Here is a 26,251-nt window from a genome sequence, read left to right as displayed (position 1 = left end):
GAAACATTCCAGAATAACAACAATCAACATAGAAAAAAAAGAGAAAAAAAAAACAAAAATAATAAAAAAGCATAGAGATAACGACGATACCTTTCGCTAATTAAACCGGCAAAAATTATCCTATGTAGACATATCTGTAATACCATTGTGCTGATGAGAAAGTGAGTAAAAAGGAAGGAATAAAGAAAAGAGGTTGGTGTGGATACAGATCACCTGTTGCAGATTCAGAACAGCCAGGGAGTGGAATTCTGGTCGCGATAGAGCCGTCCTCCGACGTACAGCTTGTCGACCGCGATGACAGCACGGGAGCCTCCTTCGATGAACTTTTTTCGTATCGGGAACAGGATCTTTCTTCTCTCCAAGATCTCCTTTGGAAACTGATCGTTGATGCTGAAGTCCGTTCCTTTCAATTCCCGACCGCGGCTTTTTACCAGTTCTTTCTGTTTAAAGTGCTCGAATTTGGCCACGATTGGTCTGGGTCTGCGACCGTCGGGTCGCCTCCCACCTAGACGGTGTACGCGATGGAAGTTGATGGTTTTCACTGTGTCCTCCGGAAGTTTTAGGTGAGTTTGAATGAACTCTTTTACCGTTGTTTCTGAGTCTTCGTCTGCTTTCTCCGGGATACCTGAAAATACCAAGTTGTCTCTCATACTGCGGGCCTGGAGGTCAATGACAGTTTCTTTTATTTTTTTATTTTCTTCTGCAAGATGTGTCATTCCATCTGTGAGGGTTTTAACCGATTCCCTGAGAGTCGCATTTTCCGCAGCGAGTGTTTCCACCTGATGCTGGCTGAACTCCACTGACTCGCGCAAAGCCTGAAACTCTTTGTGGAGAATTTCCATTAGCGACAGACGCGCGTCTAAGCTAGATAGTTTTTTATCTATCGACTCCAAAATGTCCGTCATGTCGTTGGTTCTTGGAGAAGCCGCTTCTGGGGAATCTTCGGGGCGACTTCTCTTGACGGACAAGGTGCTTTTACTGCTGGAGGGAGTCGATGTCTTGTCTGTTTTCCCCATTGTAATCCGCTCGAAACACTCGTCAATAAACTTTTCTAAATTGTTCAGGTCTTCACTGTGCTCCAGGGTGCTAAAGTTCTTATCGATACAACCGAACTATGTTTTTATTACCTTTAAAGCTGTCTAGATGAGCTGGCGAAGAAAGAACCGTTGAGTGAAATGTTTGTAATCAGCTTCGCGCCGCCATGTTCAATACTGCCGTGGTTCTCGTCGAAATCCTTCAACTGTCCAATTTTGGTGAGCTCGTGCAAATTGTAGCCTCTTTTTCCTATTTGTAGTGGAGATGAGTGGTACCCGGTGGGGTCTTCTGCTGTTGTAGCCCATCCGCCTCAAGGTTGTGCGTGTTGTGGCTTCACAAATGCTTTGCTGCATACCTCGGTTGTAACGAGTGGTTATTTCAGTCAAAGTTGCTCTTCTATCAGCTTGAATCAGTCGGCCCATTCTCCTCTGACCTCTAGCATCAACAAGGCATTATCGCCCACAGGACGATAAGGCATACTGGATGTTTTTCCCTTTGCACACCATTCTTTGTAAACCCTAGAAATGGTTGTGCATGAAAATCCCAGTAACTGAGCAGATTGTGAAATACTCAGACCGGCCCGTCTGGCACCAACAACCATGCCACACTCAAAATTGCTTAAATCACCTTTCTTTCCCATTCTGACATTCAGTTTGGAGTTCAGGAGATTGTCTTGACCAGGACCACACCCCTAAATGCATTGAAGCAACTGCCATGTGATTGGTTGATTAGATAATTGCATTAATGAGAAATTGAACAGGTGTTCCTAATATTCCTTTAGGTGAGTGTATATATCACGATTGTCCCATTTTGAGAAATAAAAACCAATATTTTGAACCAATATGGGTGACATGATGTGTCATATTTTCTGAGCAGTCATGAGCTTCAGTTAGTATTTTGTGGACATGGTAAACTAAAGCATGATTTAATATAATGTCAACAGTGCTCCTGTATCTCAATGACTAACACAATGTTCTAAAAACACAGAGGTTGTAGGATCAAATTCAAGGGAGCACATACAAATTGTAGCCCCTCCTTCTACTATGACTTTTTGGATAAAAGCATCTAGGCCTAGATGTCAGTTAAATGTACATCATGTGCATGAAAGGGGAGGGACAAAAGTCTGCAGTCCCTGCTGGGCTCCGTATAAAACATCATTGAATCTGTTACAGTTCTTACTGTTATGTCATGGAAAAGTTTGTAATAGTGCAAGAGGAGTAAGTGAAATATAAAAACTTAATTGTATAAATAATATGAATGACATTTTCCTACACGGTCATTAAAACATACACAAATCAATACAAATAACCACCTAGCTAATATAGAAAGATTTAGCATTTTTTACTGTCATGTAAGTATCAAATCAAAAACGTGGACTGGGTTGGGAAACACTGCTCTAGAGGGCTCAGAAGGAATTTCAGCTGGTATAACAACTATAATGCATCGCTGAATAACTACCATAAATAACTATACTTACATAATTTCATATTACCAGGGCTCAGAACATTCAGTTAACAGCACATTTATTAAATTTCACATTTCCTTGTGATTCATCCAGTACAGTCAGCCCTGCTACATCACGTGATATCACACCAAGCATCTGTTGTAATGCGATTGATATTAGCACCCAAGTCCAATACAATGTGGAATCATATTTGTATTTGCACGATTTTCAGTTGGCCAGAAAAGCACTATGCGAACTACAACGCGATATGGTCTTAGCAAGAAACACTACTTGTGTGCAAACACAACTGTGCAAGTAAATGATTGTGATGTCCGAACTGTAACTAGTTCTTTTGAAGTTTTTTTCAGTGAATCAGTTAAACCAGTTTTCAAATCTAAAAGAATCTGACCTGTGCAATGTGTGGATGTGCAAAGGGTTTAAGTCTTACATTTTTTAAATATCTAAGAAATTATCATATAAAAACACACGGCAACCTTTTTTAATTCAACATTTGCTTTTCGTAGACTATACCATGTTGCCTTCAATGTCCCTCTGCATACTGTAATCCATTGTATTTGTGACGTGTATGCCCCACACCACAGTGGCTGTGGCTCACTATTACTGTTAGTAAATTTGTCATGTTCGCGTTTGGTTGAAGCCATTACTAGGCAATTCTCATGAGACTCATAAGACCCATAGGAGATGTTTGTGGTACAATTTATTAATGTATTGTTATCTTATTTAAAATGCATAATTACATTATAGATACCACTGGTATCACTGCTTTTATTATGAAATTCTTTTTGTTTGGAGTTGCCTTTCCCTAATCTTATTTTTCACATTGGATATATGCATTTTAGTACATGATTTTAATGAATATGAGGTTGTTCAGGAACACAATGGTGCAGGTTGGCAAATGTGGGACAAGTATGGGTTAGATGGGTGGAGCAAGTGATATATCCAGGAAATACAATTGAAATACAATTGTTCCGACAAATTGTATCTAGTACTATTTTATACTTGTCTCACAGGCTGTAGGAGTCACAGGACCCTTTTTGTTGTGTGTACCTCCATATACTGACAGTGAAGCTGAATTGAAGTGGAAAAAGGGAAACTATTCTGTATCCTGCATCCTTATATCAGTTCAGACACCACCAGTGTTTTATCCTCCAGGCAGCTTTCATAGAAGCAGAAAACCAGAATACCTCAAATTGAAAGGCGGACCAGAGACGAGCTACAAGGTGGTGTTCTCTGTGGTCCTTGGGCTGACAGACAGGATGCTGAGATCATTATTATACAGGTAATCCTCAAGTGTCCTCTAGTGTGGCTCCCAGGAACACTGAATACATGGTACAGGTGCGTGGTGAGCTGAGAGGAATCAAAAACATGGACTGGGTTGGGAAACACTGCTCTAGAGGGCTCAGAAGGAATTTCAGCTGGTATAATAAGAGCCACAACTATAATGCATCGCTGAATAACTACCTCTGTATAGAACAAACCTGGGCAATTATTTTTTGCCAGAGACTTTGTGGGATTTTGCCAGAAGTCTATGTAAAAATTTTAAAACCTAAATTGCCAGCAGAATTAAATTGATTATGGAGTGATAACCTTCTGATATTTTGCCCATCCTGAGACAGCGTCCTGGTACAGTTTTTCAACAAGACAATGCCCATTCACACGCGGCATGTTGAGGTCCTCCTGTGGCCAGCTAGGTTCCCCGATCTTTCCCCAATCAAACATGTATGGGATCAGCTTGGATGTTAACTCAGACCCAGTCCCAATCTGCAGGATGTCGAGGGCCAGTTACAACAGCTGTGGGCCGACTTGCTGCAGGAGAGGATACAACGGCTGCATATATCTAGGCTGGGGGCGGTGCCACACCCTACTGTCATGGGACCAGCAGTATGCCCATACTGCCAACTTTTATCCATCTGATCTGATATTTTAATCATTGCGATAGTCACATGACCACCACGTGCAGATTAATTTAATTTCCACCACTCCATCTGGGTGCTTAACTTTTTTTTTTGTTTTTTTTGAGTGTATTTACCCCTAACTTACCCCTTATTACAGAAGGTCATTTATCTTAAGACAATTAAAAGATGCAATTTAAAGCATCTGAACCACTTTTGGTAAACTTTGCATGGATGACAGCTACAGTCCGTGGGAAAGTATTTCTCTTAATGTACTGTAAAATGCATAACGTTCAGAACAGGGTGATAACCAACTGGCAGAATAATTATAATAATTTCTCTGTCTGCTTGTACTGAATATTTTAGAAGTTTCTGCTTTCTTATCCTATTTTACTAAAAATTTTAATAAATTGAACTGAGAGGTTGGCAAAATACATCTTAGGCTCTTCCTTTACACTCATGTTTGGCACACGGTTTGGTTCAAAGTTTTAATACTTAAAATGCTTTACCAGCAATAAATTTACAAGTGACTGAACTGCAAACCAAAACATATTTTGTAGTAACTGATAAACAGCATATCTAACAACAGGTGCTGTGACTGAATATTGCATAAGTATTGCATGTTACAATTCTATGCAAAATCTTCTGTACACATCGTTCCCATAATTACAAGTGACAGTGCACATTGTTCCAATTAATATTCTTTCTGAAAGGTGACTCCATATTCAAAGAATGATGCCTTTTTTTTTGCCTGTCCGTGACGAGAAATTTAATCTTTTTTCCCTTAAAAAGTCAAATACTGGACTTTGTAAGGACACTATGCCCTAATTTTAAGTGTTCAGCTCATTTAGTTCACATGTATTACAAGTAAATAGCTTTTTCTCCTTCCTCAAGGACTGTAATTATGTGCCTTCCATAAACCATAGGTAAAAATATTTTAGCCGCCACTTTGGCTTGGCCTTTCAATTGCAAAAGAGGAGTGCAACCTCAACAAAAGGCAGTTACTCCTAAGGTTTATCCTGTCCTTTGCAGGAGTGGCCAAAACAAAAAAGGAAATCTGAGACAACCCCAAGTGCACCCAATTAATACAACAAAGTGAAGTTTAATTCTATTTCAGCATGGGGAAAATACTTGTATCATGTCCTTTTCTGGCATACTAAATGATATGTAAAAATGCATTACAGTTCAGTTTATAATTACCAGAAGAATATGACTGAGGAGGAATGCTGTTGAAGATGTATGACAATGTTCCAAATTAAGTCCCATTCAGGTATGATGCATTGCTTCAGCTGTGAGAATAAAATTAGTCTTGCAGTTTACTAACTGCATGTTTTTTGCAGTATATACAAAGTTACTTATTTAGCGTCTTTAGAGGGAGCACAAGCTGTGGTGGTGGGCAATCACCATATATGTGATTCACAGTGTGTCATCTTGATTACGCCCACCCCCCCACCTAGTCGCCGATAGTTCATTCCTCCATAGAGTCTGAAACAAAAAAAGAAGGAAATAAGGAATAAGGTTAGTTTTAGGGATTAGTTTCTGTCTACTTCTTATTCAAATGCTTATGAAAACTGGGCAATTAACAAGAATGTATTACAGCACCATTTATCTACAACATGTAAAAATGTGAGCTTTCTGATCCCAATAATTCTTCTGTACAGTAACTCAGACAGTTTGTCCTCATAGTTTGGTCCCTTTGAGCAGCCTACTTACCGCCATGTATTAGCATCTGGATCATAGACTTCTATTGTTTTTAGATATGTTGTGCCATCAAAGCCTCCAACAGCCATTAATTGTCCATTTACAACTGCTAAACCCACCTGAAAAAAAGATATCAAGCAAATGATGAACATGTTGCATTTATAAAACTCAGCTAGGCATTATATATTTGTAAATAGGAAAAAATAATCCCTATGGGTGGAAGGCAGAAAAAGGATATGCACCATTTAAGATATGCAGAGCAAGCCGATATCTGGACATAAGGTACAAAATAGGTCAAAGGTTTTTTCCCTGCATGTTCAAATGAGTAAATCACACTTTGCAACAAATTACTTATGAAAATATATGTGATTGAATGATCTTGACCATTCTCATCATGTGTACTACTGTCTGCAGGCATTAAACACAATTCAGATTTAAAATAACTGAGAACAAATGTTTAGTCAATCTATAACACCTCCGGAGATGGTTCTTTTTCCAACTCTACTCTGTGTGGGGTTGCAAGATCTCTTCAGGCTGAGTGGGTTTCCTCCCATAGACCAAGGTCATGCCTGAAGCCTAACTGGTATCTCTAAATTGCCTTAACCCTCTGGAGACTAGGGACACACTTTCACTGACTGGGGCATGATCACACATTTGTTTCAATTTCATGAACTTACACCATGGTAAATTTCTTATATATTTGTTTTGACAGTAAGGAGAGGATTACTGATTACTGATGTCTGATTAATGATCAATTTGTAATTTGAAGTCAAAATATACACATTGCAAAAAGCAGTTTGGAACACTTAAGAGCTATTCACACCTGGCCTAGGTGGCCCAAGTGTCCCACCAGCTAGTCACAGCTCTCCCCACCTCCAAGAGACACAGAAAAGAATTCAGTAAGAGAAGCAAGTGGAAATTTTCTTGTTTAGAAACATTTATTGCAAAAAATAGAAACTGGTTTACAATGTAGTAAACCTACATATAAACATGGTCAATGTAATGGCACATACACACCAAACAAGCTATATACATGGAAGAGCGTTTTGCACATATTGTTCACTTTTTCATCAGCCAGCAGGGAACTTGCATTTTTGGAAGAGGTGAACTCTATAATAAACAGAAATAAATATGCATAAAAAACATGCTATGGTTACAATGTAGAGGTTCTTGTATCCAAAAGTGAACACAACAGTACCATCTCACATAAAGCCACAAATACCTTTAAACACACTAAAAATGAATGTGAATCAAAAAACTGATTTTTGAACATTTTGGAATTAGTTGCTTTTACGCACCTTGGAATAGCGTGATCCTGTCTGACCAATGTTCCAAGGTGCCCTACAGATCAGTCTTCGTCTCTGTAAATGTTGCAAAAAATATGTGATAACAGCACAACAACAAACCGAAACTGCATTCCAGCCATTAGCTAACACGAATACAAAACAGTTATGCCAATACATTGCACAACAAGGCTAACACAAAAACTAACAAAACTTTATGTGCCTGTATGATTTCAGTGTTTCAGATTTTCAATCAATTATGACTACATTAGTGAACCTAAAATAGTAATGACTAACCAACTCGAGAAAGAGCCAAATATAACTTATGATAAGCACATGTACACTAAATTTGTTTTTATAAATTTATGCATGTATCAACAAGTATGGTAATAAAAATGCACTTACTTGGAGAGGTCATCAACAACTGGATCAAGCCAGTTTTCAAAATGAAACAATTCTTTATCAGTGTTGCAATCTTCCGCCGCAAATTTATCTTCATTGCCACATTCCTCCACCATTTTCCAAAAAACCTGAGGTGCTTCCTGTCAATTCATGAGGCTTGCCATCTTATTAGAGTGAAAGGTGTTTTCAATAAATTTTGTTTCGACCTAGAACACCTTTTATTGCGGTGAGATCATGGAAATAAATCTGAATTGCGTCACCCCCAAAGAAAAAAGGGTAATTACCATGCATTACCATAGACTTACTATTGAAAATACATTGTAAATACATGGCAATGTGGTTGTTTACAATGTGATCAGAGATCTTGAAGGTAAGCGTGGTACTTCATGCCCCCAATAAGGGTAAAATGAAGGAGACATGGTTCACATTTTTGCATCTGAACAAATTATTATAATTTTAAAAACTTTACTATATCTGACAATCGACATTTTGAAAAAACTGATTATTTTTTTTTGTGATTCTACGAAAAGATCTGGTAAATTATAAACAAATAGATTGGAAACTTTAACTACATCTCTCACAATGTGCTCGTCCCCAGGGGATTAATTAATGTTGAATGTATGCATGCAATAACCCATTCAGGGTGCTCCTGTGCTACTGTGCTCTGCTGTCCGGGAGAGGCTCCAAAACCTTGTGATTCTGTCCAGGACAAGTGGCATGATACAACATATTCTACTTCTATCATATCCTGACACAAGTAGGCATGTAGGAGTAGCAAAATTATATTGAAACAGGGACTTATTTTCCCAGAGGATTGTAGCCATATTTTTTTAAATGAACTTGCCATGCCATCTCTGCCTGCATTGACAGTTAAATAATGGTCAATTACCATCTCAGGCATAAAGCATAGTCTGCATGCAACAGCACATTTCAATCCTGAATATAATTTACGTACAATTTCTCAGTTCCCAGTCAATTTAGATAGATGAGATTAAAGATGTTCTATTGATCCCAAGCAGGATTTCAGGAAAAAAATGCAATTACCCTGGTGAGATCATGCCAGCTCCACATAAACATTGCAGCCAAGAGTGGAAATGGAACCCACAACCAAAGTGTCACGCCCAGCTCCGTATGATCCTTGTGTGTGCCACGCCCACCTCGTTACCTCGTGTTTATGCCTGATTGTTCTCCACTGTTGCTCGTTAAACTCAGTTTGTCTTGTGTATTTAGTCCGAGTCTCAGTCAGTCTTCCCCAGATTCGTCATTGTATTGTTATGTTTTGTTCCTTGTCTGCTAGTCCACCCACAATAAACCCCGTCTTTATGGCTCTGTTTGCCTGCTTCGCTGCTCGCCCGCTTGCCAAACGTGACACAAAGACCTTTTTGTCCCCCACAGCTTTTCATTACAGCAAATTTTGTATTAAAACATTGTCTAAGTCACACCATCTTGGACTCCAATTTGAACCCCACAGAAAAATCAGTGGGGGGGAAAAAAGGCAGAGCTTACACCACTTCGCCGAGATGTCATGGCAACCACAGGAGACCACTGGTTTGTCCTAGGGTTGTAGCGTTCAGCGCTGCTAAGCTCAGTGGTGTCATCTCGACCCCCAACAGAGTAGATCATGTCCTGGTAGACAGCACAGCCTAGGTGCTTTCTGCGCGTCCCCATGGGAGCCACTGTGTGCCATCGGTTTTCTTGTGGATTATACCTCTCCACTGAATGAAACGTAAAAACATACTAGGTTAAACAAAAACAAATTTTTTATGAATGTAAACCTAATTCCGATTCACTGTTGAATAACTTTCACACACCATTTCCTAGCATAACTGTTTTAAAACATTACATTTCTATCACTGCATGACAAAAAGAAGGCCCAGTGGAAAGGACAATGAGACAAAATGCAGCTGTATGAGTTTTTGACACCAGCAGATGCTGATTATTCTTTTCGGTGATTATGCTTTGTTGATCTTAGTTTGGATGACGTGGGTTTCAAAATTCATTGTTCTCTTTTTCAACGTTTTGTAGATTGCAAAAACAACAAAATCTAAAAATATAGAAACAATGCAACATAGAAATACTGCCTGCTTGAGTACTCAGGTGTACAGTAACTTGGAAATATAATCTTTTAAACATCTAAGCATTTAGATTTAAAACAGCACTTCTGCTTACATTATAAATATTTTCAGTGCTAGTTTCAAATAAATCATATTTAAAGTTAAAAAATAAATAGTAGAGGGTCTCAAATTAATTTAATATTTAATACTGATCACTTCCATTGTTAAACATTCACTGTACCTGTGTTGAGAGGGGATGTTCCATCCGACCCTCCCACAGCATAGAGAAACCCACCCAGAACTGCCACAGCAACACCCAGCCTCCTGGTGCTCATGGAAGCAACTCGTGTCCACTTGTTCTCTTTTGGATCATATCTGGAAGATGGTACAGAACATAAAAATGAATATCCTCGATATTGTTGGTAAAGAGAAGATTAAGTTTCAGCATTGTTGTTCCTGTGGGGATTGAACACAAAAAATAAACTGGAATCTAGACTATTTACATATTTGGAAATTGCTGGACACAACTCTTCAACAAGCTGTTAGCAAGCACAACTGAGTATTAATGCAAGTCTCATGACCTTTCTACGATGTTGAGGCAGGACACTCCATCTTGGCCACCAACTGCATACAAATAGCCCCCTAATACAGCTACCCCCACACTGGTTCTACAGGTACTTGTAGGGGCCACATCACTGCTCCACTGATTCGTCTTGGGGTCATATCTGATGAAATAAGAGCACAAAAGAACATAGCCCGATATTTTCTTTTATTCGCCACAACTGTTCTTCATTACTAGTTTAAACTAACAGCAAATTATGGCAGATCTTTACAGAATCTTGGTTGGAAACTGTCAAAAGATTTTAACTGTTGAAAATAATTCAAGTAGTGTTCGAATTAACAGCAAATCCTACATAACTATAACAAACAGAATTTACATAAAGGCATTTTTACAACAGTGGAATTTAACTGGGAAATCAAAATCATACTGCACACAGACATGCTTATATGACTTTCAATGAATGTAAGAACTCAATATGTAGAGATGTGAAGGAAATTAATGTTAGTGTTATAACTTATTTACTAAAATGACAACTTACCCTTCTTACTGTTTAATATGCCAATTTAAGAATTCAAATAAAATGGAATATTATACTCAAAAGAATATTGAATATTTTTCCAGGTTACATAGTGGATGGTCTGATGGAAGTGAAAAATGTCTCATTTAAAAAGTCTCAACAAAATGTAGAACTTCAAGCTATGTTTTGATAAGCCACGCTATGCTAAGAACTAAAGAGAAATGAGAAGGAATTTTTTATAACAATGAGCATTTAAAACCAAACTAAATTACCTCTCCACACTGTTTAGATAAGAGGAGCCATCATGACCGCCAACTGCATAGAGAAGATCATCCAGGACGCTCACACCCACTCCACACCGGCGTTTGCTCATAGAGGCCACCATGCGCCACTCGTTGGTCTGGGGGTCATAGCGCTCCACACTGGAGATGGCATCACCGCTGCACCAGCCCCCCACTGTCTCTCACAGACACACACACACACACACAACACACTCCTTGTGACTGTGTGTTGCTTCACATCACATGAAAATGTCTCAGATTTTCATCTAACACACAAGGTTAGGCTGTGGCTCTAACCATCCTCCCTCCCACCTGCAAACAGGACTTCCCCACATCGAATCGGCTTCCGAGGCCGTGTTCGCGGGCCCTGCATTAAGGGTCGCTCCTGAGGTAACAGCAGATAGTTCTTTGCTTCATCAACAAGGTCTCTGTATTTGGGGGAAAAAGGACAATTACAGTATACAGTTCAGTTCATGAAGTTAATCTAGCTGTCCATCAGAAATTTGGACCTCTGGACCTTAGAAGATAAATATGGTAAATTTACTTGAAGAAACAATAGGTTTGATGCTTAAGAGTTAAACATAAAAATCAATTTAGGTCATATGCCGAGATGGGGCTCTTTCATGTACACTACAAGTCAAAAGTTTTTGCGCACACTGAGATTTTCTACATTTACTTGTTACTCATTTAATATTTACTAAAAATGTACTGTCTGTTTTGTGGCATGAAACAGTTGACTAGGGCATTTAAAGTTAAAGGATAACCTAGAATTTGACTATGCCATCACCACACAACCAGTTAATAGGATGTCAAATATGCACTAACATACTTTTTCCATGCCATTAAGGAAAATTGTTTCCAATGCTTAACAAGAACAAAAAATCTGCAGTTTATGAAAAAAAGGGAAAAATGGTAAACTGCGGTGTGCAAAAACTTTTGACTGGTAGTGTAGGTCTTCCCTACTTATACAGTCTTTTTGGAAACTATGTGCTTTATCGTATCTGTAAATTGAGCATAAACTGCCTTAAAAAAAGGCCAGAAACTGCATTTGTGTAGTTCTGAACTTCAATAAAAGTAGCTCATTAAAATCATTTACCAAGTGCTTTTAAACATGCAATATAACTGCTTTGTGTTTAACAGACATGTAGTGAAGTAGCTTCCATCCCGGCCACACAAGGGGGGACTTTTTTGACCAAGCTACCATTTTCATATTTTTGTCATTTTTCATATGCAACACAAGTCTTCAGAATGATACTTGAGAGAATTCAGTCCTAATTTTCTCTGCTTGACTCACCGGCATTCCTCATCACTTTTGATAAGGGGATCCGACCCCACAGTCCCCACTAGGAACTTGGGGCTCAGCAATGGCAGCCGGACATGCTGGAGAACCTAGATAAGGCATGGGAGTTACTCATTCTCTTCTTTGACTACATACATGATTTTTAAAATTGAGATTCAAAATGAGCGCATTTAGAGCTTCTCTTAGAAAGTCAAAGGAACAGAGATGGATGAACCACCCAAGAAATAGATGCTGCCTGAACAACAAAAATGTATTCCCTGGAACTTGCTCTCACTTGTATGCATGTCTGTTGGAGAGCAAGAAAGGGTAAAGAGAATTTACTCATGGGGATTAATAAAGTATCACTATTCTATTATGCTATTTGTGGCTATAAGTTGGTTAGGGCTAATGCAGGTTACAGTCAATCATAATCAGCAGTTTGGGAACATTTCACTTTCCCAAAAAATCACAACATTGGAGAGTGAGTAGCTGATAAGACCTGGACTGGCTGTCGGTTCTGTTATATTGACCATGGATATGTAGCTGGAAACATATCTAACATGGATAACTCAGATGAGATAAGTGTATGTACAGTCTTAACTATGCCCCCAAACCAGCCCACTCTCAAGCTCAATGGATCTGCACAACATGTGACATATTCTCTCTCTCAAGGGGCAAGCATGCACAGTTTCCACAGCTGCATCTGGCAAGGAAAAAACCACATACTGACAGCCATTGATGCAAGGTTATTTATTACTAGTAGGTCCTATTCAGGTTAGCAGGGAAGTGGTAGACAACATTACGAAGTCTGTGATATTGACACTGACAAGAGGCTTCTATACTGCCTGTAGTTCATATTTGTAAATATTATTTACATGTATTTTATTTACATGTATTTTAAACAAATAACTTAAATGTTTGTTAACTGAATAAAAAAGCATCAGCTGACCCGCAAAGTCATTAGTGGATTTTTAATATGGCCCTTTCAGTGACTGGTATAGACACCCCTGCTCAATAATATTTAGACCCCCCCACCTCTCCAGTACATCTTTACTAAAAGCACAACTTTGTGCCATTTGTCTCAGTGTAATCAGGTTGACCAGATTTGCATCTGAGGCTGTCCTTTGAGGTGCCACCACTAAGTGATACGGTTTAAATTTTAGTGCGATTTGTCTCAAAACATAATAGGCCCCAGATCATGATCTATACAATGTACCTATGAAGTATGAAAAAGATCTATTTAAAAAAACACTTTTAGGTTACTGTGTTCACAAGCGACTTCTGTAGCTGCCCGTTCCTTCCTTTGCTGCCATCAAGCACTTGCAGCTTTAATTTTGCCGCAAATTGTTTTGAAATAAAATAGTTATAAGATCTAATACATTGAATGATAATATTCATAGGGTCAGGTGTCTTCTGCAATCACCCTTCACTTTGATGCTAAGCGAACTTCAGTCATCACGCTAGCAAGTGTCTGGCAGTGGCGGACTAGCCCCAAAACCATAAGTATTCTCCATCCAGGGTCTACAATAATCAACTCAACTAACAAAATAGGTCACTACACACTCAAACTCCCAGCCACCCACCCACCCCCCCCCAAAAAAAATGTCCTTCCACTTCACCTCTGAATATTGCAATGATACTGTTTTTATATGAACTATTTCACTGCTTCATTTCAATCAAGCATCCTATTAGTTCGCTTCATTTTCCTGACATAGAAGTTTCCAGGAGCCTGCTTGTATGCCAGTGGGCTAAGCATCTTACCTGGGGCAACTGTGGTCGGCGTTCCTGGATACTGTACTTAACCCAGGCCATAACAGCATTAAACACCTGCTCTTCGCTCCGTACATTCAGCTCATCGCTTGAGATGATATCGATCAGTTGGTTAGCTGGAAGGAGCATGAACTCCTCACTTTCCATTACCTATGCACAACAGATGTAGTATATTACTCAGCTGGATGGGTAACAATGTAGCATTCAGTTACCAAAAGTAACGCACTTCAGAAATATAAGTGTATATCTACTCCCAATGGATGCAGAATTAACTGCAGTTACACTGAGACTAGATGCTGTCATAACAACCAACTTGATGTAATTAAGATCAAGACCAAACAAGCAGGTTCTATGCTTCTCACACCAAGGCGGTGTAGAACTTTCCCAACAAAACTGTGCAATGGAATTACCAGGACTCCTTCTCATAGCATCACTTCCCAAAATCACCAAGTATACAACTTGGTCACTATCGGTATATGCTCAGACCAATCTAATATATACTCCGTGACAAAAAACTTAAGCACCCAGAAGCAATTGGTACACGTGCAGACTAGCAATGGGTATGTAAATGATTAGATTTGCAAGGAGTTGGCAAATCTAGTCACCACTTCAGAGGAAGCCTTGGAGACGCATTTGACAGCATTACCAGCACTTCACAGAGTTTGACAGGGGTCACATTGTGGGGTTGCAGGATGCCGGGTGGTCATATCGTGGAATTGCCCAGCATGTGGGGCATGCAGATGTCACAGTCGCTCGATGTTGGAACCAATGGGCATGTGAGGGAGGATCGTTGTATTGTGCAGCAAGCATCACAGAACCCCATTACATCTGTGCCCGCCATCCGGACACAGGTACTGAACTCTCTACAACACCCTGTGTTATCTCACACCATCTAGACGGGATCACCGTCCTATGCATAGGCTGCTGTTAACACCTTCGCAGAGATGGTTGCGTTTGGAGTGGTGCCGTAAACGAGAGGCATGGACTGATGACAAGTGGTGTCATACCATGTTCAGTAACGAATCTGCATTGGACAGATGACAGTTATGTGTGCGTATTCAGGTCATCTGTGGTAGAGATTTGGGGGTTCAGCACAGCACTATGTCAGTGACATCCTGCATCAGCATGCCTTACCCCTCCTGAGACAGTACCCTGCTAGTCTTTCAACAAGACAATGCCCGTCCACAGTCTATGGACTGCCTACGTCATGTTCAGGTCCTCCCGTGGCCAGCCAGGTCCCCTGATCTTTCCCAAATCGAACATGTGTGAGATCAGCTCCGGCGTCAACTCAGACCCAGTGCCAATCATCAGGATCTTGAGGATCAGTTGCAACAGCTGTGGGCCGATTTGCCGCAGGAGAGAATACGATGGCTGTACGACTCATTTCCGCACGGTATCACCACATGTATCCAGGCCCAGGGGGTGCCACACTCTACTGATGTGGGACCAGCAATGTGCCCATACTGCCAAGTCTCTCTGTTTGATCTGATATTATAACGATTGCAATAGTCACATGACCTTTCATCATGTGCACATTCATTTTCACCACTCCGTCTGGGTGCTTGTTTTTGTCACTGAGTGTACTTCCTCACATCCTACTTTTGGTTCTAGGAGCAAAATGCATGCAAAGAAATCTACCACCAAAGGTCCACAAATGAAAATCTGACTACCTGAGCATAGTTGCATAAATCCTGCATATGTAAAAGAAGGTGGCAAAGCAGGCTTTTTCCAAAAATCACAGAATGTTACATAACAGTCTTAACTATGTCCCCAAACTTAACATACACAGGCCCAATTTCAAGCCCAAATGCCCTGCACAACCTGCAACATATACTTTCTCTATCAAGGGTATGCATGCTAAGATTCCACAAGTACACCTGGAAAAGAAAAAAAGATATATACTGAAAGCCATTGATGTAAGGTTATTTATTACTAGTAGGCTAAGAAGGTAAGTCCTATTCAGATTAGCAGGGGGGTAGCAAATAACTAAGTCTGTGATACTGACACCTACAAGAGGCTCCCGTACTGCCTGTAGCCTATTTTTGTAGCTAAACAAATACCTAATCGATACTTAAGTTTAAAGGAAAAAAAATTAAAGTAGAATTCAAAATTCATTAAACACCACGAGCTGCTCAGCTTGTTAGAAACTCAGTTCTTGTTAAAAACTGCATGACAAAGTTAGCATCGTAAAATTACTTGACTCAGATGCAAAAAAAAATTACCATGTTATTATTACAATGCTAAAAACAATGTTATGACTTGTGCCTAGTCTGAAGTGGAGAATAATAATTATGCGTGGCAAAGAAAGTAAAAAAATGAAAAGTACAGTAAATAAACCTGTAACAGTTTCTCTATCAAGTATTATGCACTATACATAACTGCATATACTATACTTTTACATGACTTGCACAGTACATCTGTATACATGAGCATCACCACAAACCTGTGAGTAATGCACTGCGCTATGACATCACTGGGCGATAGCAAATTTTCAGCTCTGTTATAATCTTATGGGACTACCGTACTAAATGCGGTCCATGGCTCACCAAAACGTTATTATGCAGCATGCGATGCTTCTGAGCACATAACTCCTACGTAGATACCAAAGCACAATTTAAAATCCTGAAAAACGCATTTTATGGCATCTGAAAAGGAAGTAGGTTCATTCAACATTTATGATAATCTACACTAAATATTTCAGCAGTATTATGAGACGCAAAGTTAAGAAATATAAAATGCATGATAGCAACAGAGGAAAATCTCTCCAAAAATCAGGCATTCAAACTTCTCTTGAACTTAAGAGGCACAGTTCTGTCACAGAGGCTATAAACACAAGCTACCAGGTCTTACTTCTTGGAAGTTGTGCTGGGTAAACTTGTCAGCTATGCGCAGCAGTTCTCGGCAGGAATGAGTGTCCGCGAAGGCACGGATTCCCAGACAGTTGGAGGGGTCGAGCTGGCGTTTGAGGAACTCGCAACAAGCCTCCTGGATCTCAGCCAGCTGCAACAGGCAGGCAGCTGGCAAAAGTGTCTGTACATTACCCTCCTCCACTGTGACCTGTGATGTGTATGCAAAGTCAATAAGCAGCTCCATGGCACGCTCATCGATGTCCCTGATCACCACCTCTGTCTGGCGGCTCTCAGCTAATTCGCCTGTGAACATGGCTCGGAAATAGGGGCTGCAGGCAGACAGGATGACCCTATGGGCGTAGATCTTCTTCGTGCCTACCACCAGCACCACGTCGCACAGCTCTCTGTGTTTACGAAGGAGGTTAATGACCTCCAGTGTCTGACGTGGGTGCTTGTCCGACACATAAGGCATCCGAGCTGGCTGTGGGACTCCTTCAGGGAGCTTGTTTGGATCTCCCAGAGTGCAGCGGCTGGTGATGTCCATCCCGGTGGTGTCTGGGCGTGTACTGGTACCTCTTGGGAGTGTGGAATAAAAAGTCACTCAACATTAGTGTACAAAACAAGGTTAAATATTTAAGAAAGTCTTAAAATCTTCATTTATTAATGAAGAGAATTTCCAGTCCAGAGAAACAAGAAAGGAAGTTAATTCAAAGAAAAAAAAAAACTACTGATTTTTTATGGAATGGAATTCTGCTAATTCATTTAAAAAACAGGCATATTTAGATTAGATGGTGGTAAAAGCACAGAAACAGTAGAATAAAAACAATACTCTCTGTTTACAGTCCATCCATCCATCATCCACCACATATCTGGGGTTGGTTCGCGAGTGCAGCAGTCTAAGCAGGGATTCCCAGACCTCCCTCTCACCAGCCACCTCCACCAGGGGAATATCAAGGCATTCCCAGACCAGCTGAGAGATATAAACTCTCCAGCATGTGTTGGGTCTGCCCCATGGTTTGCTCCCAGTTGCACATGCCCAAAACACCTCCCTAGGGAGCTGTACATGAGGCATCCTAGCCATCGGCTATTGGTATCAAACTTTTGGTACTACGAGAAAGTACTGAAAGTATGGTATTTCAAGGTGTCCGTTTTTCCACTTGCGTAAAAACTGGTACCCACACGAATGATATTACAACTCGAGGAGGGGTATTGAACCTAGTGTTTTAGGAAATTATAGACATATCTCAAATCTTCTTTTCATTTCAAAGATCATGGAAAAGGTTGTAGTTCGTCAGTTGTCTTCTTTCCTACAAAAAAATAATACTAATGAATTATATCAGTCTGGCTTTAGACCAAACTGTAGCACAGAAACTGCTCTAGTCAAAGTAATGAATGATTTACTTATGGCTTCTGACCGTGGCTGTACTGTATATCACTGTTGGTATTACTAGATTTAACAGCAGCATTCGATACTGTGGACCATAATATCCTCTTGGACCGGTTAGAAGGTGTAGTTGGCATTATGGGGACAGCACTCCCTTGGTTCCGCTCATATTTAACTGATCGCTATCAGTATGCCCATGTGAACAATGAATCATCCAAGGCCACCAAAGTCACATATGGTGTCCCACAGGGATCAGTACTGGGCCCACCACTGTTTACCCTACACATGCTACCTCTTGGTAACATTATTAGAAATCATGATGTTGGGTTTCATTGTTATGCAGATGATACACAGTTATATATATCTGTTAACCCTGATGATACACCATTCCTATCTCGGTTAGAAGATTGTCTGTTAGATATCCGGTGCTGGATGGCAAAAAATTTCCTAATGTTAAACAAAGAAAAAAAAGAAGTACTGGTAATTGGTCCCAAGGCTGCAAGAAATAAGTTTCACCACCTCAGCATTAGTGGCCTTCCGACACAACCTAACACGGTGGTTAGAAATCTTGGTCTTCTAGTTGATTCAGATCTATGTTTTGATGCTCACATTAGAAGTATTACTAGAACAACGTTTTATCATCTACGGAACATAGGCAAGCTTCGTAAGATGCTCTCACTTCATGATGCAGAAAAATTAATACATGCCTTTGTAACTTCCAGACTGGACTACTGTAATGCCCTCCTGTCTGGTTGCCCATCTGGATCCTTACATAAACTTCAGCTGGTACAGAACGCAGCAGCCAGAGTTCTCACAAACACAAAACAATTTGATCACATTACACCAGTCTTATCCTCCCTTCATTGGTTACCAGTTAAGTCTTGGATTGACTATAAAATACTGCTATTAACCTATAAAGCACTGAATGGCCTTGCACCAGAATACCTTAGTGATCTGCTGACATCATACAACCCCCTGCGCTTGCTTCGTTCTCAAGGCGCGGGATGTCTGTTAGTACCTAGGGTAGAAAGAGCTACGGCAGGCTGCAGAGCTTTCTCCTATAGAGCTCCTCAGCTGTGGAATGGTCTTCCACCGGTAGTGCGGGTTTCAGGCTCACTCTCAATATTCAAGTCTAGACTAAAAACACACCTGTTTAGTTTAGCTTATAGGGACACTAGTTCTAGCTCTAGCTAATTCCTCACTCCCAGTTAGACCAATAGTGTGAGGTGTAGAGCTGGGTGGGGATAGGTGCCATTGGCTTTGGATAAACTGAATTGACAGTGCTGTCACTCTAGCTTCACAATCGCTTGTGGGATTGGAGTGCTGACATTTCAGGGACTCCCCATGCCTGCATTCCCACTTGCCTCTCTCTCCTACTTATGCTGCCATAGCCATATCTACCGGAGCTTGCACATTGCACTCCATATTGCACTCATCTAACTTTTAGCACTGCCTATAGTCTCCCCTACTTTGACTAATTGCATATTTTATTTCCCCTACTCCTCCTGGGGGGTGCTGCCTGGAGACCTCAAACTATCAAGATGTCCAGCACACCCTGCAACATGTGACGTCGCCACTACCAATGACGTCCGTGCATCCAGCTCGCCGTTCTGCCTGTGTCATCTTCCATGTATGACCCGCTGCCTGCCTTCTGGTTGCCTGGCGATTGGAGGGAGTGTTGGCACCGGCTGTCATCTCCCCCCTGCTCACCGTTTGTGTCTGAAATTTTACTGTATTTGACTCTCCCTGCCGGCCCCTGGAGGATGGGCTCCCCCCCTTTGAGTCTGGTCCCTCCCAAGGTTTCTTCCTTCTCGGGAGTTTTTCCTTGCCACTGTCGCCTATGGCTTACTCACTGGGGGCTTTGGGTGGGGATGCTGTAAAGCGCTTTGAGACTATGTAATGTTGTGATAATGCGCTATACAAAAATAAATTTGTTTGTTGTGGTTTGTATTTTATACTGAATTTGTGAAATGGCTGTAGTATATTATAGGGCAGGACGATGTGCAATACATAGCATGTTATACACATGCAATTCTTACATCGCTAATCAGCTATATCAAAATAAGGCTTTTTCTTACTTTCAATTCTGTACGGACCTTTTAGCGTGGGTGTTTCGCTGAAATATTTTTACTCTCATAGAAGAAAAAAAAAAAACTTAGCAAGCTTTGCAATTTTAAGTAATTATTATTTTATAGATTCTTGCATGTTGAAAAATCCGTTTACCTCGGCTGCTTTTGCATGAGCGCTGCATGTGTTCTCCGAGACAATCGTAATTATTTTCGTCCTGCACCTTGTCCATTAATTCAATATAATGAATTAATGAATAAGGCATTATCCCTTCCTTAGCCCGAGAAACAGAAGGTGTAAGCATGTGAACTGGATTAAATGCATGTCTCATGGTCAATGCGTGAGACTTAAGAGCCCTGATTTTCCTTATACGACCTGGCCAGCAGATCGAACCTTCATTTTTCACAGAATAAAAAACAATGTATTGTTATCCTGCTAATAAGCACTGGCATGTTTCATCACCGACGTCGGAAATATATGGAGACAAAAGCAAAAAGGTATTCAATCTTTTTGAGGTCCAAAAATGATTTCATCAGCTCTGTCTCTTTTTCTGCACTTCTACATAACTTCCATGTTAGCGCTGGTGGCTGTGGTCAAGCAATCAGCAAGTTATCACTGTAAGCGTATTCAGTGCCTCTGAGGAACTGAATTGGACCAAGTTTTAATAATCTTGCTCACACACATGCATGCACACAGCAATTTTTGCTCTCTCTGGGTGTTTCACGTGATATACGATGATGTGGTCAGCCATTATATGGGGGCATATTTAGGCAAAAATGAGGGGCATATTTGCAATTATTAAATTTAGTCGCAGTCTGAATGGTTGCAGTCTGGAAACTGCTACACTTTTTTACACTACACGACAAAAACAACACACACACGAGCCACATGCTTCCCTCTGGGCATACATTTTTTTTCCTTCCGGCCTCTGTGTTGTGGCTGTGTAATGTTATGTTAGACAGTCAATCACCAGCAACTTTAGGTTTTTGCACAAGTATGCTGCCTGCTTATTAGTTCATAGAAGCTGAGATTTACTGTTCGGGTATCAGAATTAAGCACCAAAAGGAAATTAATTTTTCAATCCTCAACAGGATTGAAGTATTTCGGTCAGTACCACAAAAGTACCAAAGTTTGGTACCCAGCTCTACCTAAGGGTGCTTTTCCACCGCACAAAGTACGGTACTTTCGGTACGGTACTTTCGCTTTTCCATTGACTTCCGGACGAGTACCAGTACCGAAAGTTCCAGTACCGAAAGTGCCAAACCAGCTGGGGTACTTCTTTGGTACTTCGGTACTTTGGGGTGGGACTTGCAAACGTATTCGCTGTCGAATGGTTATGCAAATAGCCTGCTGCTGAAACACAAAATACAACCACCATCTTTTGAAACACACAGTGAACAGCAAGAAACGAAATAAAAAGCAGTACAAACAAAAATATAAAAAAGGAAAATGGAAGGATGGACAAACAAGGAAATACAGGCTTTAATCGCCATATGGTCGGATGAACATATCCAGCTGGATTTGGATGGCACGACTCGAAATAAAAAAGTATTTGTGGTGATAGCAAGCTGCTTGGAAGAAATGGGGCACAAGCGAATCACCGAACAATGCCGGTTGAAAATCGAAAAACTTAAGCAGGACTACAGGAAAGTGAAGGATCATAATAACATGTTTGAATTCAGCAAAAGAAATACCACGCCACGCTTTGTGATGATGTCATTTGGCGCCAGTACCAGTTTTTACGGCAGAGGAAAACTGACATAAAAGAAATACCATACTTTTCGTACTTTATGGAAGTACTGAGTAGGGTTGCAAAGGGCTGGAAAATTTTTGGAAATTTTCCTGAAACTTTCCGTTCCATGGGAAGTTAAGCTGGGGAATTTTGGAAATATTCCACATTAGAAACTTTCCATGGGAATTAACGGGAAAGTATGGGAATTAACAAGAATATTCCTAGAATTTTGCAACCCTAGTACTGAGAGTACCAAAAGTACTGTACCTGGTGCAGTGGAAAAGCGCCCTAAGATTCATAAGTCATTGTGTTGGTAAATGGTAGAATAAATGGACTACTAATGAAACTAAATGAGACGGACATGTTAAGTAACGTGTGGTTTAAGCAATGGACTATAGGGGACAATGCACACCACTTGATTTTCAGATTACGTATTTCTATTCATCTTAAAAATTGCAGTGTCCATTCACTTCCAGTGACTGTATGTGAGCGACAGTTATTGATTGTGAAGTGCATATGCAAACATTAAAATAATTAAAAGTCGACTGAAGAAAACCATGGGGTATGCAATGGTTGCTATTAGAGATAGCACCAATCTGATACCTTCTATCAGAATTGGGCCGATACCAGCAAAAAAAAAAAAAACAGCTGTATCGGATATTGGGGGGATGGTATTCGGTACAAGTCAGAATCAAGTTTTGCTACTACCAGAATGGGTGAAATATATAATGGCAAAAAGCCCAATACCAATGATCAGTCATGTATGTGTTTGGAGATTCAGTTTTGATCATAAAGTCAGCCACCACACAGCTTGGATATTTCAACAACACTAAGAAGAGACAGAACAGGGATCAGCATAATGCAAATCTGACAGGATGTCTTACCTGCGCATTGGCTTTCTGTCCATGCACAGAAAGTACAATCTTGGGTGTGTAACCCGTCAAATTACCTACAAAGACGAAAGGTTAGACAACATGAGGACACTGTCGTTCCTGGAATACATTTTATTCTTGCATAACTAAAATGCATAATTAAAATTACTAAGCAACTTTATTTCATCACACAGCAGTTTTTTTTGGTAAAACAGTAGGATGCATCCTGGGTTTCAACTGAAAGTGATTTTGCGAATGAAAATACCGATGTATAATGAAAATAATATTATTACAAGCCTACCTTAAACACACTCCCCACCTCTCCAAAAAAATGTGACAATTAAAAATTCCATAATATATTTTGCAGAGTTCCCCACAACACATTTTGCCAGCTGGTTACTGGACTACTACCAATAAAATTTGCCGAAAGGGGAGGGTAGCACCAAAAAAATTAGTATAAACTTCAATACACAATATTCAGAATATTACCTCACGCCTCACAGTGTGAGAACCACTGAGCTATATAATGTTTCTGGGAAGTTTGAACAAGATCCATGGAATAAGGTTAGATAGCAGATGATTTACAAGATGGTGGGAGCAGCCTCCATGCAGTTCCAATTTTGGGTTCATTTTTGGTCAGACTTTCAGATGTAGATTTTATTGAAATTTCTAACCGACACTGATAGTTGATTATTTCGAAAACATTCCACCGACACCAATAATGATTGTCTGGGAGGTTCTGCTTAAATAAGTTTAAAGGGACAATCTACCCAAATTAATTAATAAATTTCATTCCACAAATATGAAAGTATGTATTTTTTGGTAAGAAGAAAACTCTGGCATACAACAACACGCATAGACCACTATATATATATGAACTCTATATATAAACTCCAAACATCTTATATAACATTTATAACAAAGGGCTGATCATCAAGTGTGATGAACTCTATAATTTTCCAAGCAATATCTTTTGATTTCGCACTGTCTGCATTGAAATTCCTTTTTCTATCAAATGCTTGCATTGCTGACAGACTACCATTCTTCAGCAGTACTGCAGCCTTCGTTATTGGAACAGATTTGTATTTCGGAAACTCTTAAAACTCTTCACTGTCTCACTTTAAAGTGAGCAATCAAATTTGATTTGTTTAAATGTTTTTAGTAGATCCTTCTCATGAAATTTTAGCTGAGCAATGCTTGCAAAATGCATTTCTAATGTTGTTTTCGCTAACATTAAAATAATTCCACACAGCAGACATTTTTTTAACTTTAGTACACAGATATGCAAAGCAATAATGATCACCATTTTAAAAGAAATCAGCAATAATATCGGTTCACTTTTAACCATTGGCCGATGGCCAATTGTTGCTGTATCAGCCGATACCAATAGTTGGCCAATATAATCGGTCCATCTCTAGTACATTTTCATCCATCTTGTAAGTGATAGTGAAATCCATCAAAAAAATAAATAAATAGAATAATATAGAAATAGGATTGTCCTGTTCACAATAATAAAACTCATCTCATCCTTCCCTTTGCTGTTATTAAACACTGTTGCAACAGTTTTGGTGTGATTTGTCTCAAAATTGGGGTACAGATTTTAGCAGAATCAAATGTCAAAACTGACTTTTTTTGTCATCAGTATGCGGTACTGCATCTGTTTTGGGGCTAGTTCCAGTTTGCCGCGGATACAAAGCCTCTGCAAAGTTTGAAAGTGATCCATCAAATATTTTTTTTTAGTTATGGTCTTAACAAGAAAGCGTACTGCCTAATTAGCCATAGGAGGAATGAAATGGTCAGATGAAAGCAGCTAAACATTTAGACCAAGACGCCGGAAAAGATCAAATTCGCAAAATGGGTAACGGGATGTATTTTAGCAGTGTTGTCTGTATTATCAATTACATGAAACATTACATATACCGAGACACTTGAAAGGAAAATCAAAGCGTCCCCGTGTTTTCCTTAATAAAATTTTCATCTTAATCAATAACGTGAGATTAAAGACAAAACAAAGGAAATAATAATAATATATATATATATATATATATATATATATATATATATATATATATATATATATATATATATATATATATATATATATATAATTGTTGTGTGACTAATGCTTCGAAAACTACGGAAAGGATACGTAATATATAAAGTTTCAACAAATATGGTAGTATGCGAAAATGACCCGAAAACTGAAATACAACGTAACTAACAATTCCGTTTCTTTGAATAACAAGGACCATTGTTAAGTACTTAGTGACATTTTAAAAGGGGCGTTCTTAAATTCAGAAATTAACTGCAATTCCTGACACATATCCGTTTAATGTGTTAGCACGCACCAATTAGCCAAACCACCTAAACTGCGACTAACTTCTGGTGTAAAGAGAATGACAACAGAATATTAATACAAATCACTGTGCCAAAATAAGTTAGCTAAGTTGTATCATAAGTATTTTGCTGCTAATTATCTTGTTGCGTTTAAAACAACTGAAAATCTCTTGCCGCAAAGAAATGTTTGACCAAACGTCGTCAAAACGTATAAATATTTAGAAACCTACCTTACACTTTCATTTAAATATTTGCAAACCAGCAGACTATACAATACCCAGTTACACGACAAAATATTCAGCAAAATGGAATTCTAAAAAACCTTAATCCACTAACTCCCACAAACGGGAAATGTGCACACAATATACGGTCCCCTAGCAATCGATACATCGAAAGCACATGGTTCCACTAATACGCCCTACAAATGCAAATGGATAATAAAAAGAAATTTGTGATTAATAAGAATAAAATTATTTTATCTATATATACTTATTCTCAGCTGACGTAAACGATTCTTTCGTTACGTAAACGTAACGAAAGTTAATAAACTGTGGTCTAAAATGTATCACGTGACAATAGCGTGTTACCTTACCCTCAGTCCGTACTGAAACTTTTCTGTCAGGAAACGCATGACTCCTAAGTAAATGGGTTGAACGTGCAAACGATTTGAACTGAAACTTTTTGGAATTTGGTATAAAATACGACTGAATTCCCATAGAATATAAAAGGACGATAAATTCCTGTATTAGCTCTTGGTACAAAGCGAGAT

The 26,251-nt window shown here is 39.6% G+C and overlaps 1 protein-coding gene across 5 annotated transcripts; it reads right to left on the bottom strand.

The window, feature by feature from the left end:
- Positions 1–5,474: 5,474 nt before the first annotated feature.
- klhl20 (kelch-like family member 20) lies at positions 5,475–25,996 on the bottom strand. Of its 5 annotated transcripts, XR_002837138.2 has the most exons (14): positions 25,713–25,994; positions 23,158–23,222; positions 17,092–17,665; positions 14,233–14,391; positions 12,487–12,581; positions 11,505–11,620; positions 11,184–11,367; positions 10,414–10,557; positions 10,074–10,207; positions 7,392–9,493; positions 7,111–7,203; positions 6,917–6,966; positions 6,106–6,212; positions 5,859–5,877 (listed from the first exon to the last, which is right to left on the bottom strand). XR_002837138.2 is itself a non-coding variant. In XM_023803711.2 (12 exons), exons 2-12 carry the CDS (start codon positions 23,178–23,180, stop codon positions 5,793–5,795), a joined length of 1,830 nt encoding a protein of 609 aa, XP_023659479.1. In that variant the 5' UTR covers positions 23,181–23,222; positions 25,713–25,992; the 3' UTR covers positions 5,475–5,792. The 5 variants fall into 5 exon arrangements, 2 of the variants coding, with proteins under 2 accessions (XP_023659479.1, XP_023659480.1); XM_023803711.2 differs by lacking the exons at positions 6,917–6,966; positions 7,111–7,203 and having other exon boundaries at positions 5,475–5,877; positions 9,285–9,493; positions 25,713–25,992; XR_002837139.2 differs by lacking the exons at positions 5,859–5,877; positions 6,106–6,212; positions 6,917–6,966 and having other exon boundaries at positions 7,013–7,203; positions 7,392–7,454; positions 7,782–9,493.
- Positions 25,997–26,251: the final 255 nt, after the last annotated feature.

The sequence above is a fragment of the Paramormyrops kingsleyae genome, chromosome 21 (genome assembly GCF_048594095.1).
Source record: "Paramormyrops kingsleyae isolate MSU_618 chromosome 21, PKINGS_0.4, whole genome shotgun sequence".
NCBI classification, from domain to species: Eukaryota; Metazoa; Chordata; class Actinopteri; order Osteoglossiformes; family Mormyridae; genus Paramormyrops; species Paramormyrops kingsleyae.
This window is presented reverse-complemented; position numbering and strand designations above follow the sequence as displayed.